Below are 19289 nucleotides of genomic sequence, written 5' to 3' on the forward strand. Positions count from 1 at the left end.
TCGTAAGGTGTCTTCGTTATGGACAAGTATGGGAGATAAGAACCGGAACTTTTCATTGTGTTATTGGCATATCAAACAGTCGCTAATTGTGAAGCTGTTGTGTATTTTTTAACTTTACTACATACTCATGATTTATGACGGCACACCTATGTACCAGTTTGAACAAAGATAAGCCCACTCTTATAAGTATATAGTAACGTTGGAGATTTGCACTTTTATATGAAAGATATAACAATGTTAAACAGGGAATCAATCTCTTATTTTTAAATTTAAGTTGCACTGTTATGAGAAATTTGCAGCACATCGGTTCAGAACCATTGTTAGAGAAGAGCAAACTCAACTCATCTGGGAAACTGAACATTTTTAGTAGTAGATGAGATATGACAATTTAAACAGATACTATATCCTCTACATGACCTCTAGAAACTGATTTACTACCAATTCTCTTCTGTAAAATTCCATTGGTGATTTTGACACAGAAGTAAGAAACATTTGCTAGATACATGTGAAGAAATTATAATTAGTTTATTAATAAATGGATCTTCTACTTTCATTTTCAGTACAGAAGGGTCTTGTTTTATGAGGATTTGTATTTTTGCAGATAAAGGATGTACAGTACATCTGTCATGGAATGCCTCTGTACATCCAAGGTTAACCCAGGGCCGTGCCGTGCTATGATATAGGCAGCCGCATCAGGTGGCACCCTTACTCTTATAGCGTTTTTATTTTAACATTTCTAGCACAAAGAAACTGATTGATTCAGGTGTATTTTAAATTCAATTATTTTAATTTGTCCTATTTCAATATGAAATACCACTAAAATAAAAATTTTATGCAACTATTTTAGCAAATTTTTAGTTTTTAGGCTACTAAATCTACCGTTTTTCTTTCCTATCTCTATGCGGCAGTCATGTAGACTCAAACCGATTCTTCTATTGAATTAATGATGGCTTTAACAAGTCTTGTCGCTGTTATTTTTTAAAAATAAATTATATCATCTAGTTTCTGAACAATATTGAAACTACGATATTAATAATTTTATTTCACACTTTTATTAACAGGACTTTTTCATGAATAATTACATACATTTTCTATTTATGATAAAGGCAATGATTTAAGTCAAACATTTATACAAAATTTAAAAAACAAAACACTGCAATTAACATATATATCTTTTCATCTTCCTCTTAAATCAATATTGAATAAATAGATAAAATGTCAACTTATTGACACAGTATCATATTATAAATATACAAATGATAAGTACTATTCTACATACAGAAACAGTTTAATAAACTAGAATGATCGATTTTGCTCAGTATCAAAGAGGTGAACTTATAGTTGGGTTAACTACGCCACAATATAAGCTGCAAATACACATCTCTCACATTGTAAAATGTTGCATAGTGGACTTTTAAGACATCAATTTAACTATACATACCCAGAATTTTAGAATATTTATTTACTTTAGTCATCTTGACATGAAAAAATTTTGCAACCAAACCATTTTCAAATTCATTGTGCCACTAAAATATGTCAAGCAACTCTTAAAATGCAAATTGTATATTTTGGCAGCGAAGCCATTCTCTAGAATACATTCATGTAAATCTAGTGAAATAATAAAATTATACAATAGCAATGAAACACAGGAGAAATAAAAATCTTTTTTTTTTATAATTTTTAATTTGTTGTATATTTAACTCAAGTCTTTCTATATAATGGAATGTAAATCACTTCTTCGATAATAAACTGTTAAATATTGTCGAGTCTTACACATTTATTTTTAAATGACATTCAATTAATGAGCTTAGATAATAGATTATATGTGGTAAAATATAAAACGGATGAATTATATATCAATTTTCAATTCACTGTCATAATCTATTGTACATACGTTCTCAGATAAATATTGGATGAAACTGTTTCATTGTTAATCTTTTACGGCAATTTGGACAACAGTGATGAGTTCGAATCGCCTCTTGTAGACAAGAATTGCAGAAAATATGACCACAGACTGTCGATACTAGATGTCTGTCATTCTTCTGAATCTAATTATCAAACAGAAAATAAATTTTAAATTGTATAAATAACAGAGAATGAGCGGCAAAAGTACCGAAAAATTTCAAAATTGTAGAATGAAATATATTTTCTAATATGTTCCATTTAAGATATTGAAACAACAAAAATAGCAGAACAAGCCTTTACTGCCAAGAAATTCCATAAACTGAAAGGTTTTTAAAATTCTGTTCTTGTTCAACATTCTTTTCTTCACTTTAAAGAAAATTTATTGGTAACTTTATAGATTGATTATATCAAATTTTTATAAACTATTTAAAACAATTCAACACATTATTATATAAATTTTTCCCACAAAATGATAATTACATGTATAATAAAAAAATAAATGTATACATACATACATACATATAAACTATATGTATTTAATAATCTACATTTATATGATATACCTAACATATACATAAACCTATATATTACAAAGTAAATTAAGAATTTTTTTGATGAAGTGATAAAAAAAAATATTCTGAAATTCAACCTGTAATCTGATTTTTTTAAATGTAAGTGTTGGGATAACAAAAAATCTTAAAGTATTGTGAAATATAAAATATGTGATTGTATAACAAATGAAAATGTTAATTATACGTGAAAAAAGAAATGATATACAGTAAAACCAGGTAGTGAAGCATGTATTTATTCCTAGTTTAGCAGGATTCCATTTTGAACGGGTTTCTTTTAACATAGAATATCTCTTAATTCCGAAAAATCTTTCCTGCTTAGGCAGGTTTCGGTTTTATTCGGGTTTTACTATACAAATTCATTTGCAAACTAGAACAAATATTCAATTACGCAAATTAGGATTCATCCTTTGGATCACAGAAACTAGCAGGTGATACTAGGAATTCCAATACCAGAAAAATTTTCAGTACTAGAATTTCTGTAAAACTAGTAGCACCAGTAATTTTCAGCATCGGAAAATTCTTAGTCAAACTAAATATATACTGGTCAACTTTTAAATGTATAAAATTATAAAATATAACAAAGTAATCTAATGGCAAGTATCTGATTTAATACAATATGTAAAATAAATTTATAATAATGGAAAACAATGCTTTGCGATATAAAAGTAAAAATGTAAGTTCCAAACTATAGAATAGCAAACGTCGAATAATTTATTTATAAAAAGTATAATTTTAAATTGTACTTTTGATAACCGAATGTAAATTGAAAGTAGCCACTTATTCATAGTATAATAAAAGCTTTATTATCTCGATTTTATAGGGCAGATAAATATACTGGGCATATCTTGATTTATGATGATGACTAACTGCTTTTATCATTTTGCAGCTGTGATAAATGAGTGAATATCAGGCATTAAAATAATTTAGAAGATTAATACCAAATTACTGGTATTCATTGTCCAGTATTTGAGATTTTAACAGAAATTACAGGGATCCTGGTTTCGGTACCTACAGATATTGGAATTCCTAGGTGCTACCAATTTAAAGAAACTGTCACAGCAGTTCAAAATACCATACTTTATACAATAAAATTGTAAAAGCAATTATCAAAACAATATATTATCTTACAGAAAAATAACTAAATTGCAATCAAACAGCCTGAAATTATGGACTATTTTAACACTAACCATACTTGTAATTTATGAGTGTTGGTTAATTGTTATAAATATCATGCTAAAGTTTATTGTAGTATGTGCGAAAAAAAATTACATTAATAGATTATTAGGATTAACCTAGTTCTTATTCAAATCAAATATAAATGATTTATTGATTATTTTTATTAGATTATTAATTAGAAACTTAGTTATTCAATAATTACTTTATAGTTAAAGAAACTGAATTTCTAATGATGTTAAAGATCTACACAAAATTCTTTGCTATATCATTAATAATAGATTTCCTTTCTTTGATTACATAAATATTCAATTAAACTAAAAGACAAAGGTTTTTTAATCACTCTCTTTCTCTTATCTGTTACAATACAAAAGATAATAACAAAACGTTAATCAAAATATCTTTATGCTGTGTAAAATGGCATGGAAACTCTATGTTTCAATGCTAGCAACATAAATATTCCAAAACTGTCCACAATTATTGAATTTGGAAATTTCAGCTGATACATTACAAGGCTATTTGTAAATATTGATGGCTTGAATCCATTACCCCAATAGTTGCTTTTATATCTTTGATATTTTGTAATTTTGAATCATTATTGTTATTATAATGCATTCAATAGTTTTTCCCCTCCAAAATTTTCATTTCATAATTCAAAAAAATTGAATTATAAAGCAAAAATTGATAAATTTATTTCAATATTTCTATGATAGCACATAATTATCCTACCACAATCATGGAAATTTTACTGTTTTATTGATAGTCAAGATCTTTGTGGATAACATATGAAGAAGGTACCTGATGACAGTTCTCGCATTTTCATCAGATAACTTCTGTCATTTAAAATTATATAAGTTACATCAAATTACTTAAATGTAGCTATTATAATTCTTTTAATAATTTCATTAACTGGAATTACATATACTTTCAATTTTGCTTCTTTCTTAGCAAATAGATTTAATTTTATAAACAACACCACAAACCTGATGTTTGATTAAAATCAGACAATGTGCCAAATTATTGGGCTCTAAGAAGGCTAAGTTAATAATTAGATATTAAGTAATTGCTGTCTACTTCTAGACAAATTACTTCATATCTAATTACATTAGACTTAATTTAAATTTCCTGTTAATTCAAACTGGGTGCTAGTCCCATTTGATTCTCATTTAAATCAATGTAAAATTCTCTTAGTAATTAGAACTCAATTGTGACGCCTCCTGTTTATTTGAACCAAGAATGCTTGTTAGTTCAAAAATGGGACGATCATTTTCCCATCTTTGAAATTTAAAGATAGAATTTAAAATATTTCAAATCAGTTGGTTAACACTTAAAACAATTTATGGTTGCCCTCGGATGCTTGCTCGTCATGGCTTCTCACGGGCAATACAAAGTTTATCCAATGATTTTTTTTCTTTATCTTCATTGAATACACTATCGTACTTTTTTTTTTATTATTATTTCTCATTGATTGAACATTATTCTTGCCATATGATGTTGATGTGTTGTTAAAATCGTCTTTTTTTTTGTTCTGTAGCATCGAGAAATGGTTTCCTTTTCATTCAAACTGTTTAAGGCCATCCCTTTGAGGTTGAATTAATACGTGTCTTGTGAATTAACTTAGCCTTATTATAGCCCAATAATTCAGCAGATCATCTGGTTTAGAACTAATTTTATTTAATAATCTTCCTATCATACAATTTAGCAGAATTGAAAAAAAAAAAACTATGGAAACAAATCAAAATAAGTAATTTCTTTAAGACAAACTGTAATAAATAATTTATATGTAAACTGCATTCTTTTTAATATTAATTTTACTATTATGTATTCTGTATTTTGAATTCAAAGTTTCATTAGTCCTTTATAGATTGCAATGAAAGATTAGATTAGTGCTTGTTTTTAAACAATTTTTTTTGTTATTTCTTATCATTTGCATGTATTAAATTTCTATGCCTTAATCTTTTTAAAATTGTATTATAATTATGATTTCTACTTTATTTAAGGTATATGGTTTTTTATTCTTTCCCTACCACATGTGATTGGTTAAAGCTGATACTAACTTTTTTGATAATGCAAGTAATCTCCAGCAAATGGTGTTAAAAATTTACTGCTTTTTTCTCTACAGAAAAAATCCTTTTCTAAAAATATGGCAAAACTTCTCTAACTCGAATATTTCTTTAACTTGAAGAAAAATGAAGCACTTGGTAGGTCTCAATGGAATAGCAAAAGGATTTAATGTCTCCAACTTGAATTTTCTCCAAGTAAAAGGTTTCATGGTCTCCTGACACTGATTTATATTACTTTCAACTCCCCCAACTTGAATTTTAACATTTATTCTATGCAAAGTTGTTCTAAATATCAGATTTTCATGAAATTTTGAAACAGTTAATTTTATCTACTGTCCAACATCCATTTGCAGACAACATTCCAGTCCAAAGAAAGAGGACTTCTCACTCTATCTCAACAAGATGTCCCTGCAAAACTGTTCCATTAGTTAGATTGAAAATTTTCCTGGGCTGTTTAAAACAAGAAACTATCAAAGATTTTTTATATAATGCAAGAGAGGTAAAAATACAAATGTATTCAGACTCGATATCTTTCACTCTATTGTTCTTTAACTTGAATTGTCTGTAACTCAAAGCTTTTTCCTGCCCCTTGGAGCTTTGAGTTAGAGAAGTTTTACTGGCCAGTTGCCTGGCTAGTTCAGAATTTCACTGACAATGCTTTGTCAAAACTCTATATGTTATACTGAATGGAAAGATCTGAACATATTATGGCCAGTCTGCTACCATTCTTGTCCTGTATGATTTGCTATAGTATAAATGAAAGTATCATTGCAAGCTGTTCATGTCCTGATATTTATTATTGTAAACATCTTTCTTCCTTAAAAGATGCCAACTTTGAAGGAAGCAGTTATACTGCATGAGGAGGCTAACAGTAAAACACAACCAAAGTTTAACAAGAAAAATGATATATTGAAATTTGGCTGGCTAAGGCCCAACATGTGTCCAGGCTTTATTGTAAAATAAAGCCTAAAAGTGTGTAATTTTTGGACTTTAGGCAAGTTAACTACCAAAACTAAAATGGCTGACCATTTCAGGTATTCAGTGAATTTTGCATTTGATTCTAGCATATATTTAAAAAATATTCTATTTGCATTATTAACAACTGTATTCTGACTATGTTATAATTAAATGAGTAATATAAAATTTTCAAGTACTGGTTTCATTTGAACGAATTCAAATTTTTTGTTTTTTTAATGTTTGAATTTAAAAATGAGATTTGTTCTTGGAAATGTTAGTGAAGTCTTTGCATAAGACATCTGGAAATGAGAAGCTAGTTTCAATATACAGATATGCACTACTTAACAATGGGAATACATTCCAAGGAATATGTCATTAAGTGAACATCATAGTGTGTACTTACAGACAAATCTAAACAATATAGTCTACTGCTCATATAGGATATATATGTAACACAATGTCATTATATATATATATATATATATATATATATCTAGAACAGATACAGGTAGCTATGAATTTTTCAGTTCCATCATAATCTTACAGGATCTTTGTTATATATGCAGTCTATTATTATTATCAAATTTCTATGCATATAAACGTATGCTTTTATATCCAAGTATAAAAGTAAGCTGTTACAAATGGGAGAAAATCTGCATTATGTTCCACAAAGTACCCCCCAAAACATCACTGTTGTTAAAATAATTTTACAGTATTGAAAGAATTTTTTTTATTTTAGTTTTTTACTTTTAATAATGGTTACTGTTAATAAATAGGTATCACTGAATAGTTATTGTATCATTATATTTATATTGACACAGTAGTGAAATGCCAAAATAATCTGGCACATCTAACAGTATGCTCTTATAAGTGAAGCAGGACATGTTTAAAAATGCAAAAACAAGTTATTTTCACATGTAAGAGCATGCACAGAAATATGATAAGTGGAACATTGTTAAGCACTACATACATATATTGAAATGGAACCAAAAAGACATATCACATTGATTACTTAACTGTTTGATTTATCAGATTACCTTGTAGCAACAACGATTACTATTAACTAAAAATAAATAATAGATGCACTTTTCTATACAAATATAATTGATTCAACTCTTCAAATTTTACAAATAATTTACAAATTTACTTACACTTGCTATATCATCAAAGCATATTGGGCAAATTATCTTTTTCAATGCAGGATCTTCTACAGAATTTTTCATTTTTTCACTGTAAAATATTAATAATAGAATCAATTACCTGTACGATAAAATTTAATTATTAGTTAATGAAAAAAAATTACATAAATTAAAAGAGCTATACTTCTTTTCTTAACAGATTATAGATTTATAGACAAAGAAGAGGGGGAGAGGTTTTTGAATGGCCAGCATTGTTTTAGATAATTCAATAATTACATTTAAGTACCTTTCCATTTGCTGCTATAATTTTTAAAAATTTTAGGCTTCAGATTCAACTCATAATTTGTTTAACATAATTGAGCACTCAACTTTAAGAATGTACAATGTTTTCAAATCTAACAAATTTTACTTGAGATTTAACGAAGAAAAAAAAATCTTTACGACTTGTTTCAGGTGTCTGAGAAAGTTGATGAAAAATAATCAAATCTGATTACTCAAATTTAAACTAATTTAAATGATTAAATAGTTTAAATCTTCTAAAATTTCCTTCAAAATTTGTTAACAGTAATTTAAATACAAAACTTTTCATATTCTAAAAATAAAACTTAAAATGAAAGTAGCATTTTATCAATTCTAATTCATAGAATGTACATGTCTCCAGGATGTGAATGAAATTGTCATATGTTTTATAATTTTAGGGACATTTGTATCTTGATATGGCAGAGCTGTTGCTCTGCCATATCAAGATATAAATGCAAGCTGTTTGCCTGTTTTTTACAATGTCTAAGCAAGGATTGTATCAAATTCAGGCCTGGGAGTGCCATTTCCCCTCTGAAAAAGTGAGAATAACTTAAAATTATACAATCCGCAACAAGGTACAAACTAAAGTAACGAATTTAATCTTCCTACCCTGTACAAAACATCTATATAATAAATTATTTTATGTAATTTTTAATAAATACAGCTAAGATAATTTTCCAGAATATTAATTTAAAATACAATTTAATTTTTTAAATGTCTTAAGTGAATATATATAAAACTTGTACTTACTCCCAATTTTTAACACAAGAATCGTATATAGGAAAAACGTCTTTAGACATGTTTGATTGATTGGTATCTTCTCTATCGACATCTATATGCTGTGTAACTCTGTAACAATGATCATGCTGATGAGCTCTTTTAGCTCTTCTTTCTAGTAACCTTGCAACTGTATCTACTGAATGTGAAGACTGACCTAGACACTATGAATAAAACTCTGATTTTTAATTAAATCTGAAAATTTAGTTTATTACTAAAAGTAATAAAAAACAAAGAATCATTAACTTATTTAAACAATAAAAACTTTAAAAAAATTTTTTTAATAATGTAATACAGGCATTACCCAAGGTTATGTACATAATATGTTCCATCAAATAGTTGCTGTATCATAAATTGTCATTTCCCATACATTTTATTTTTATTATTTAAAGAAAATTTCACCTCATGGAAAGTTTTTGAGCAATGGCCAATATAGTTTCATGCCCCAGCATTCCATAGAGCAGTGTTTCTCAAACTTTTTGGTCCGCGACCCCCCTTTTGCACTTAAAAATTTCAAAGGACCCCTGAAGAATGAGTATGTGTAGAAAAACATCCCAGAGGTAGGAGGTCAATTTAAATTCAGGAGGAGTTAATTTCTTTTGTTTAATTAATCTATCCCATGTTGAAATTTCTCTTTGTTGCGAGTCGCTTTGCATTGAATTTTTGTCAATGTTAAGACTAACAAAATTTTTTTAAAAATTTTTTCTTTACTTTTCACAAACAAAATAAATATATTGAAAAATATAAAAACAAAAAAAAGTTATATTTTGGAAGTTAATCTAGTCTCAAAACGTTCCGATTCAGCACAACACAGTTCTCAGAAAAACTTACCACTCACGATGGGAAAAAATTCTCGTTCAAATACTGGCGCATCCTTAAGTACCTTCTCATGGTCGCGCCAGTGCTGCCAGCTAAAAATGCATATCAACTAAAATAATATTGGAGTATCCCAAGACACAGCCAAATATTGCAGTGCCACAGCACAAGCAGAAATTCGAATTTGCCGACTGAAAGGCTTTCGGTTGATCGGTTTTCGGATAATCGACGCTCTACTGTATTTCTAACTCGACTTGCCTACAGACGCAACGCTGCTAGCAAACACCGTTCCAAATTACAATGTTGTTCTACGATAGTTTAGGCAGAGAATGGAACTCGGGGATTCCTCAATAGCGCACAAATTTATGAATATTATATTTAGGCTCGTATTTAAATATTTATATTATTTTTATTGTTTATATGTGCAATTTATTTAAGTAAAAATTATTTTATATGTATATTTTTTCTATTAGTTCTAAACATGAATGCATAGTAAATTTATAAAATATTTGAAAAAAAGTGATCTGGAATCAATTTTACAGCAACCCCCCCAAATATTTTTCACAACCCCCACTTTGAGAATCACTGCCATAGAGGATGTTTGTTAAATTGCATGATATTCTACAGCAAGAAAGGAAAAAGAGATTGATGTCTCTATTAATATTTCTAGACACCAAAATCACATTTGATACCAAATGCATGGTGGCCCTCAATTTGAAAACTTAGAGATACCAGAGTATTAGAAAATACTTTCTACTTGCTCAAGGATCACTTCAAAGACAGAAAGATGCTAATTGGGCTTCGTTTACCTGCTCCCTGTATAAAGGCTGTTCTCAGTATCTAGATACCCACTCTATTGATTTGCTAATTAAATTATAATCAGATTGTTTCCATTCATTTGTTATAAAATCAGCTATGCCATTAAAAAATAATTAATATTTGACGATTTGCCAATTTTCTTAAAACCCAGACAATTTTGGTCTTTGCCCAGACATACAATGCAAAAACTGGACAGGTGGCAATGCTTGGAACAGACAAAGCATTGTATCAGTGGGGATAGCTAAGTCGGATTATGGTAGGGGTAGAAATATATGACAGTTGTATCTGTGGTTTGTTTTATCGTGAGATGGTCGTAACCTGTTGTATTCTTGTATACCATTGCTCTTGATTTTAAATACCATATTATGGTGCATTGACAAAAAGGTTAGACCAAACTCATTTTACCTTTTTGTATTATTATCTCCTCTATCAGTAACTCCTAATATTTTACATCTCACTTGAGTGGACATGGCATAACCTAGTATTAGGCTATTGTTGAACACATTTCGGTGACAATTAATAGCAATGAATTTAATGCAACATGAATGAATCAAAAGTGGCATCGTTATTATACATATGTTTATTGAAAATTCAAGGCTGAGTTCAATTGATTCACATTGTTGCACTGAGACAAACCAATGTGACGTTTAAAAAGATATATCTGATAAAATTCTAATTTTACAGCACTCTCTTCAGTCATTAATTCCTTAATATAGTTGCACGTATCCCTTCTTATAACATCTCTCATCCACAGTTTAAGCTCCATACAAACAGCTTAATAAAGTTACCTCTATCCTTCCAACAATATTTATTGTATACAGAAGACTTTTAAATCCAAATTTAGGTTTTCAAAGATTCCCAGAAGATCAAAGATTTTAAAGCTATATAATAAATTGAATAGTTTCATAATTAGATTAATGTTTATATGATCAAAATTAAACTTAAAAAAACCTTAAAAAAACTTTCTAAAATCCCAAAAAATTATTAATATATACAAGAATGGAATCGGAATTACACACAACTGAAATTAAAAACCTGAACACTTACCTAAGTTTAGGTTAATGTAGCATTATGTGTAATAAATTGTATTGTTTTGGTTTATACTTCTTGGTTTCTTCTCTGTACAACATATCATATCATTGCAAATTGCAATCAGTTTAAACATGACACTTTGAACATCTATCGAATTATCTATATTGAATACTGCCCCGGTGAGGCTGTCATCATCTATCTTCACCGTCCCCCAGAAAAGATCCTTAAACTGGATACTGTCTTCTTGAACTGTCTAAGGACTATTTAAACTATCACCCAAATGGAATCTTTCTGTAAATTCTGTAAGCATTCTTTTGTTTTAATAAATAGGTTGATTGTAAAGGCACATGTCATCTCTGTCTCCATGACAAGCACTCACATAAGAGAAAGACCTTAGACCATTCCTGATGTGGAGTTAATAGATTTCCCTAAAAGTTGGCAACCACACATATTTATAATAAAGGATGCAATTTCCAGGCTGCTATTGTAGATCAAGATTTACAAGATTTTGCTGTGATGGTTGCTAATATAAGCAGAGAGAACCCCATAAAGCACTTGATCCAGTTTATGTTCAAATGAACGCTTCAAGCTCTGGAGAATTTGTAATGGTCTGTCTGGAATACATTTTGTTGGTGTGGTTTGAGTCCACTGTTCATTGCTTAGAAAACGAAGTCACAGAACTACATTATAGTGCAGATGACCAACACATTTCTTTCAATCTACCATTTTTACCCTGATGGCTCTGCAGTATTATTTCAGAATGATATTGCTCATAATGTAATGAATTGGTTTGGAAACATGCTGACTTCATACTTCTCATTTGGCCTCCAGAGACAGCAAATAGAACAGTTCCAGTTGAACATGTAATTAGACATGATGATGTACTAATGAATTTGACTGTTCTGGAATAAAAACTGAATTAACATGGTTAAAAATTGATGAAGCAATGTTTCAGAATTTCATTGAATCCACACCATGATAGATCTGGGCTATAATCAAAGCCAAAGGTAGTCCAATTAAATATAAGTGTAACGTCCAATCTCTCTGCAATGATACTGTATAATAAATTTTGGAAATAATAGACCAAATCTGCATGTTACAAGACAGCTATTGGAAGAATCCTAGAACTGTAGAAAAATCAACATTATCAAACTATTACTTCCCCTTTGTTAGTCTGTTATATTGAGAATCAAGAGTGTTAATTAATCTTCATATACACAGGGGCTGCTCTGAAAAATTTAAAAATATCGCCACCATTTCGCCAGTTTTAAATTTTTTTTTCGCCACTTCAAATTATTTATCGCCAACAGTTTTACTTACAAATTAATGCAGGTGCTGGTAGCCTTATCAGTTTGTCCTCTGGAAAGGAAAAGTAACGTGTTAAGCTGTCACTTATGAGAAGAGGTCCAGATGTTCAGGTCTCCAATTCAAATGAAACCTGGTGAGCATGATCCATTTTTCAAGCATTTCCAAAAAGTTGGCCTCTGAAAATTTAGTGTTTAGTTAAGTGATTCTCAACCACTGTGCCGCAAGATTTTTGAAGTGTGCCGCCACTGCAAATATTCATACATAAGCAACATCAGACAAGTAGTTTAATCGGTTCTACCTACCTAGAGCACATTTGGAAATTGTAACAGGTGTTACCGGTAACTGCCAGTAGTTACCAAGGCATTTAGAAAATGTGACCTAAATAACCAACTGCGTTTAAAATCACTGTTTTGACATCATTGGTTGTCCTGCGGTACTTACCGAAGTAACCATGTGTGCCGCCAAATTTTTAAATTATTAAAAGTGTACCGTAACAAAAAAAAGATTGAGAATCACTGGTTTAGTTAACAAGTCTTTGAAAGTTTCATGTATCTTGCAGCTATAGTAGAGTGGATAAGACGTTAGGCACTGGTGTTAGACGATATAGGTTTGAACCTTCTGCAGTTTAATTTAGTTTTTTTATGTGTAACAATATTGTTTTATTATTTTACTGCATCAATAGCATTATTATTACTATTCCTATTCCTGTCGTTTAAAGATTATAAAACAAGAGATTAAAAATTGTGATGTCATTTTCTGTTTAATGAAAACAAGCCTGTATAGATTTAACTCTTATGTTGTTAAATAAAATTTTCTTCATGTTTATGTTCAGATATTGTAGTATAGTGACATAGTATTAACAATTAAAAAATAAAATGCTACTATGCTACCCTATTTTCATTGGGCTGCAATTTGATAAAATTGTAGACCTATAAATTCCCACTGCCGTCCACCTGTCTGCCCGCCTTCCCTTAATCTTGAGAACGGAGTTAGATACATGAAATACGAGACCAGATGTGGAAACCTTAGAGGCAGGATGTCCCGATTAACAATATATGGACTACCAATCCAAACCAGAAATCACATTATTTCAATTCAAAAAATTTCTCCTGAAAGCAGTTAATAGATGACCATTACGACTCTGTTGTTAAAGGAAAAGTACTGTACAATGTACAGAGGCAAGCCACTACTAATTTGAGGTGGAGAGCATATATTTTAAATTAAATAAATTAATAATATTAAAAATTGCAGCTTGGCATTGTGACATCATCATAATGAAAATAATTGCTTGTATCACTTGTCTTTTTGTCTATGTGCAGTAATGTCTGAAGCTTATTCGCTCGCAAGAACATAGTATGTAAAATATGTGAATATAAATGTGAAGTAATAAAAGTCTTATTTAACAATGTTAAAGCGTTAGATCTCTGTAGATTTAACTCTTTAACATTGTTTTTGCTAAACAGGAAATGACATCACAATTTTTAATCTCTTGTTTTATAAGCTTTAAACGACAGGAATAAGAATAGTAATAATAATGCTAATGATGCAGTAAAATAATAAAACAAAAATGTTACACATAAAAAACTAAACTAAACTGCAGAAGGTTCAAACCTGTATCATCTAACTCCAGTGCCTAGTGTCTTATCCACTTGGCTATAGCTGCAACTTTCAAATTAACTAAACACTAAATTTTCAGAGGCCACATTTTTGGAAATGATTGAGAAGTGGATCCTATTATTTGGACAAGGAGCTGCTTGTGTTTAAGGCTATGTGCCTCAACCCGAACATCTGGCCCTCCCCTTGTTAGCAATAGGAATCATTTTTGAATAATTTTTTAACAAATAATTCCAAATAACATATTTGATCACAATATTTAAACAGTGTTTCACAGGTTCTGTCATTTTTGTTTTAGTCTACTGAAAAAAAGATCAAAATGAAAAAAGTCATCCCAAAAAATTTTCCAACTTTTCTCAGTCGATTAAAAATCCCCAATCTGGAAACACTGGGCGACATTGCAAAAAACTGTCTTTGGTTCTCAATGTCACTTCCTACTCTTCTGTCCAAGCTTGCCACATAACGTCATGAAATTGCTAGGGGAGTATATACTTTTCGTTTAAGATGGATCGATCTGTAAGATCAGATTAGTCTTTGTCACATGATACAGATTGCTTCTGTCTTGTATTCTGCCAACTAAAACAGTTGGCAGAAAGTATACAAGTAGGATTGAACCATATTTACTCTGAGAACTCACAAAACAGAAAAAATGGGAGATCATACAATGCGTTCTTGCCGTACAATCAAGCAAAATTGTTTCCACTTATTTTTTCATCTCAGTTTATTGGATATTTTAATAATGATGTTTTTACTTACCATTTATAAGTTTTACATACAGTACATTTCATCATCGACAGTTAAACATATTTCTTTGCTGTCAACTATAAGCTTGACTTTAACCACAGTGGTCACCATATTTAATCTTTTTTATCTGATCCAAACAATCCTACCCTCCACTCAGATTAGTTTGATCATGACCCAGTTAATCCTAAATGGCATTTCTATATGCGGATAGAGATTGACCAGATCGATATAGTTTGTTTGTATACATGATTTGAACGATTAGATTAGTTTGATTCAAAAAGTATATGCTTTCTAGGTGTATAGTGCATGGGTCTCCCATTGTAAGGAAGCTCGACATTTTGCTGTTTTTCCAAAGTGTGATTTGTGATTCAATTGCATGCCGAAACAAGCTGACTAGAGTTTTTGAATTTGGGCAAATATAGTCTGGTAAAATTGGCACATTTGACTTATGGAAAATATCATTTGCCATAGATAATATTGAGTGAATTTTGTCAATTCAAGACACAATGTTTGAGTTTTGATTCACCTACATTCAAGAAAGTCAATTACATCTAATGTTATCACCTAACTTACAATTAACTAAAAGTACGCTACAAAATGCAATAAACTGTGTTAAGATTTATCAAATCATAAAAAAAACAATAGTTTTTGCTCATCATTAAATACAGATTTTATCAAATGAGAGAAGTTAAAATAATATTTTCAATGATGGAACATGTTTTTCATAGCAACTGCATTCAAATTCACATTAGTCTTAGATCAATCATTAACTTCTAACAGTTCATGTGATATTACAGATGTATAAACATAAGTAATTTTGAAATTAATTTGCCTAAGACAAAAACGAGAAGAGTTTTAATAAGCCTATATATTGACAAAAAGATGAGAAGAAAAAGAAACTCAATTTTAAATTGCTTCATAGCATCAGAAGTAAATTTTTTTCTTAAATGTAACTGAATTGAATCTATCTTTTTAGTTTTTTAACCATTTTTCTCTCTGCTATATGTTCTTTAGCAATCTTCAATTTGATGACAATGTAATTTTATGCAAGTTTTTCTGCAGAGAGAGAGAGAAGCATTTGAAGTTAGTATCTACTCATTAATTTGCTAAATACAGGTATACCTCGAGTTACGTCATTCTCGATTATACGTTGTTTGTCTGAAAAGTATATGGAAAAATAAAAATGAAGTTTACGTCATTTTATTCGACTTTACATCCGTCCACCACAAATATTGAAGTCGTAACATCACTAGAAAAGCGTAAAAAGCACATAAAATCATATTAAAATATGTACATTTACAGTAAATGTTAATATAATCATCATAAATCCTACGGAACAAACCATGAAAACATCTGTGTTTCTGTGTTGTTGTCTTATTTAGCAGTCTTTAATTGCTTATTATTGGCGTTTTCCACCGTAGTTTCGACTTACGTCGTAACTACACGAGTAAATTCGACTTACGTCGCCTCTCCTGGAACCAATTACTGACGTAAGGTGAGGTATACCTGTATGCATGTTTATATAACTAGATATAACTAAATTTTTAGTAGAATTCTTCAGATCTGGAGTTTTAATTTAAACAATTATTGTATCAATTGCATTTATTCACCACATTTAGTTAATTAGAAGAAATACTTTCCACTGAATCAAATTTCCAGCAATTATTCATTACTATAATTCATAAACAATTCATAAAAATTAAATACAAATCAGTAATAATTTACCACAACTGAAGTATCGTGAGGTGATGCTGATGTTAAATCCACAACGTCAGAATCATCTTGTTCGTTTGTTAAATCAATACAAGATGGAATATCTAGAAATCAGACATTCAGTTAAAAACAATTGATAAATATAATAACTTCATTCAATTTAATGTAATTTAATATCAAATTTATTATAAATATATTTGGCTTCGTTAAACTTTTTAAAAAATTTAGTCTAATCATCTAAACAGTAATTGAATGATATAGTAAATAATACCACAACCTATAAATAGAAAAAACACGAGGATTAGATTTGAAACTATAGGATTGGCCAATAAGTCTGTGCGGTTTTTAATATTAAATGAAAGACAAGTTTTTTCAGAGAAAATAAGAACTTTATTCAATAATGTATAAGTCATTTTGATCTACAATCTTTAATCATCATCTGAGCAGCTCTTAATTCCTTGCTTAGAGATCTTCCTGTCTTTTATTGTAAAAAACTGTTCCAAGTACCATTTGATGCCTTTCTCGAAAACAAAGCACTGTTCATTTAAAAAATTCTAGAGAGCAAAACAAGTAGTAATCAAAGAAGGCAATTTCTGGCAAATATGGAGGATATGGTACGACTTCCCAGCCTAGCTCCAACAATTTTTGCTGTGTTTACAAAAATGAGTGAAGTTGGTGCTGTCACGATGAAAGACAATCCCCTTGCATTTACCAATTCCAGATGCTTCTCATGAATAACTTCATGTTTGGTGAAGCTTTGTCTTTGAAGTGATTTTTGGTGGTTCACCAGGCGGCCCTCACAATTATTTGCACTTAGTGTACAGGATTCATTTTTCAACACTTATTATCATCCACTTTAGAAATTGGTTTCTTTCCTCATATTTTTTTAGTGAATAACTGATGGAAATGTGTTTTAGATTTTCTTCAATCATTTCACGTGGAATCCAAACAATGAGTCTGTTAACATAGGCAAGTTGATGTAAATAGTTTTCCATGCTCAATTTCAATATTTGAAGAATACCTGCAATCTGCCACATTATGTAGTGTGAACCGGTGTTAATTAGCTCCTTTGCTTTGTCGGTGATGAGCTAAGCTTTCCTACATCACCATAAGATAGATTATTGTAATGCATAACAGCAGGCCAAAGTTTCAGAGCAGACTTGTAAACTGCATCTAATCCAGTCATGTTTGATTTGTATTAGATATAACATCTCTATGTTTAGTAGGTGTTTCATTTTAAGATACAAATGATGATAGCTTTTCTTTGTTGTGTTTTATGTCATACATTGTCAATAACCTGATATTAAAATTGTTTATAATTTTCCACAGCTTCCATTTTCTCTGTTATACTCAATTTCACACATTTTCTTTTCATGCTTTTGTCACCTTCATTCTCTTCCCTTTGCGTGATCAGATTATTGTTTAAAATGATGACATTGATGTTGGGCAGAAGATGATGATCAACACTGATAGTTATTGATTTCAGAAATTCAGTTTAGAGTAGAGACATATTGCCTAGAAGTTGGATCAGCCTGTCAACTCTACTTGTGAGTGACTTCAAAATGACTCATAAAAAACTGAACATCAACTCCTAAACAACTGGCATTGCTATGAAAGGAAGCTCATTTTATAAATGCTGTTCTGCAGATGAGCAACGATTGAATTCTTGTTGAATCCTGTAAACATCAGATGATGCTTTCAAGTTCAGTCTTGAAAGATGTTTACACCAATTTGTTCAGTAAATGTGGCATAAACAAATATTAGGCACAGAAAAACACTAGTAAAGTATCCAACCCAATACAAACAAGAGCTATAACAAAATGAGTCCTTTTTCTTTATCACGTTGGTTTTGGTCCCATAGTCATCCTGTTGACATGTAGTAATGTGCACAACACACCACCACCTTTACCTCAATTTTTATCCAGTCTTTACCACATCACGTGTCCAAACAAATACAAATTCACAAAATACAAGCATGTTAAATTATTTATCAAACAATTCTGGATAATCAGCTACTTTCAGAGAGAGTAGAGAACATTCCACATTATCAGATGCCAAATTAATGAAATTTTTACTGTATATATTTTCCCATTTCTTAGCTTAGGATAGAACAAAGAGATATGAATACATTAAATATATAATTTATTCACAGATAAGATATTTGAAAACAGATAAAGAAACAAATTGCAGCCAAATTATTATTGCCAAAACATATAAGATGATATTTTATTCTAAAATTTATAAAATTAAATTTCTAATTATTTATAATTATACAAGATGGTAAGAATATTTCTTTATGCCATATTTCAATATTAATCAATTGATAATTAGCCATAATACAGTCTGATGATAGATCA

The 19289-nt window shown here is 29.8% G+C and overlaps 1 protein-coding gene across 2 annotated transcripts in view; it reads right to left on the reverse strand.

The window, feature by feature from the left end:
* Window positions 1-1029: 1029 nt before the first annotated feature.
* Window positions 1030-19289, reverse strand: part of LOC136968188 (E3 ubiquitin-protein ligase RNF4-like) — a 32429-nt gene continuing 14169 nt past the window's right edge. The window contains exons 3-6 of one of the 2 annotated variants that reach the window (XM_067262159.1): window positions 16945-17036; window positions 8860-9050; window positions 7822-7900; window positions 1030-2048 (exon numbers count right to left, since the gene is read on the reverse strand). In XM_067262159.1, coding sequence (XP_067118260.1) covers window positions 1899-2048; window positions 7822-7900; window positions 8860-9050; window positions 16945-17036 — 512 coding nt within the window. In that variant the 3' untranslated portion in view covers window positions 1030-1898. Of the gene's footprint in view, window positions 2272-7821; window positions 7901-8859; window positions 9051-16944; window positions 17037-19289 lie in introns of both variants that reach the window. The other variant, XM_067262160.1, reaches the window with a different exon arrangement.

This window comes from Centruroides vittatus, unplaced genomic scaffold (genome assembly GCF_030686945.1).
Source record: "Centruroides vittatus isolate TY-2023 unplaced genomic scaffold, ASM3068694v2 contig_1416, whole genome shotgun sequence".
NCBI classification, from domain to species: Eukaryota; Metazoa; Arthropoda; class Arachnida; order Scorpiones; family Buthidae; genus Centruroides; species Centruroides vittatus.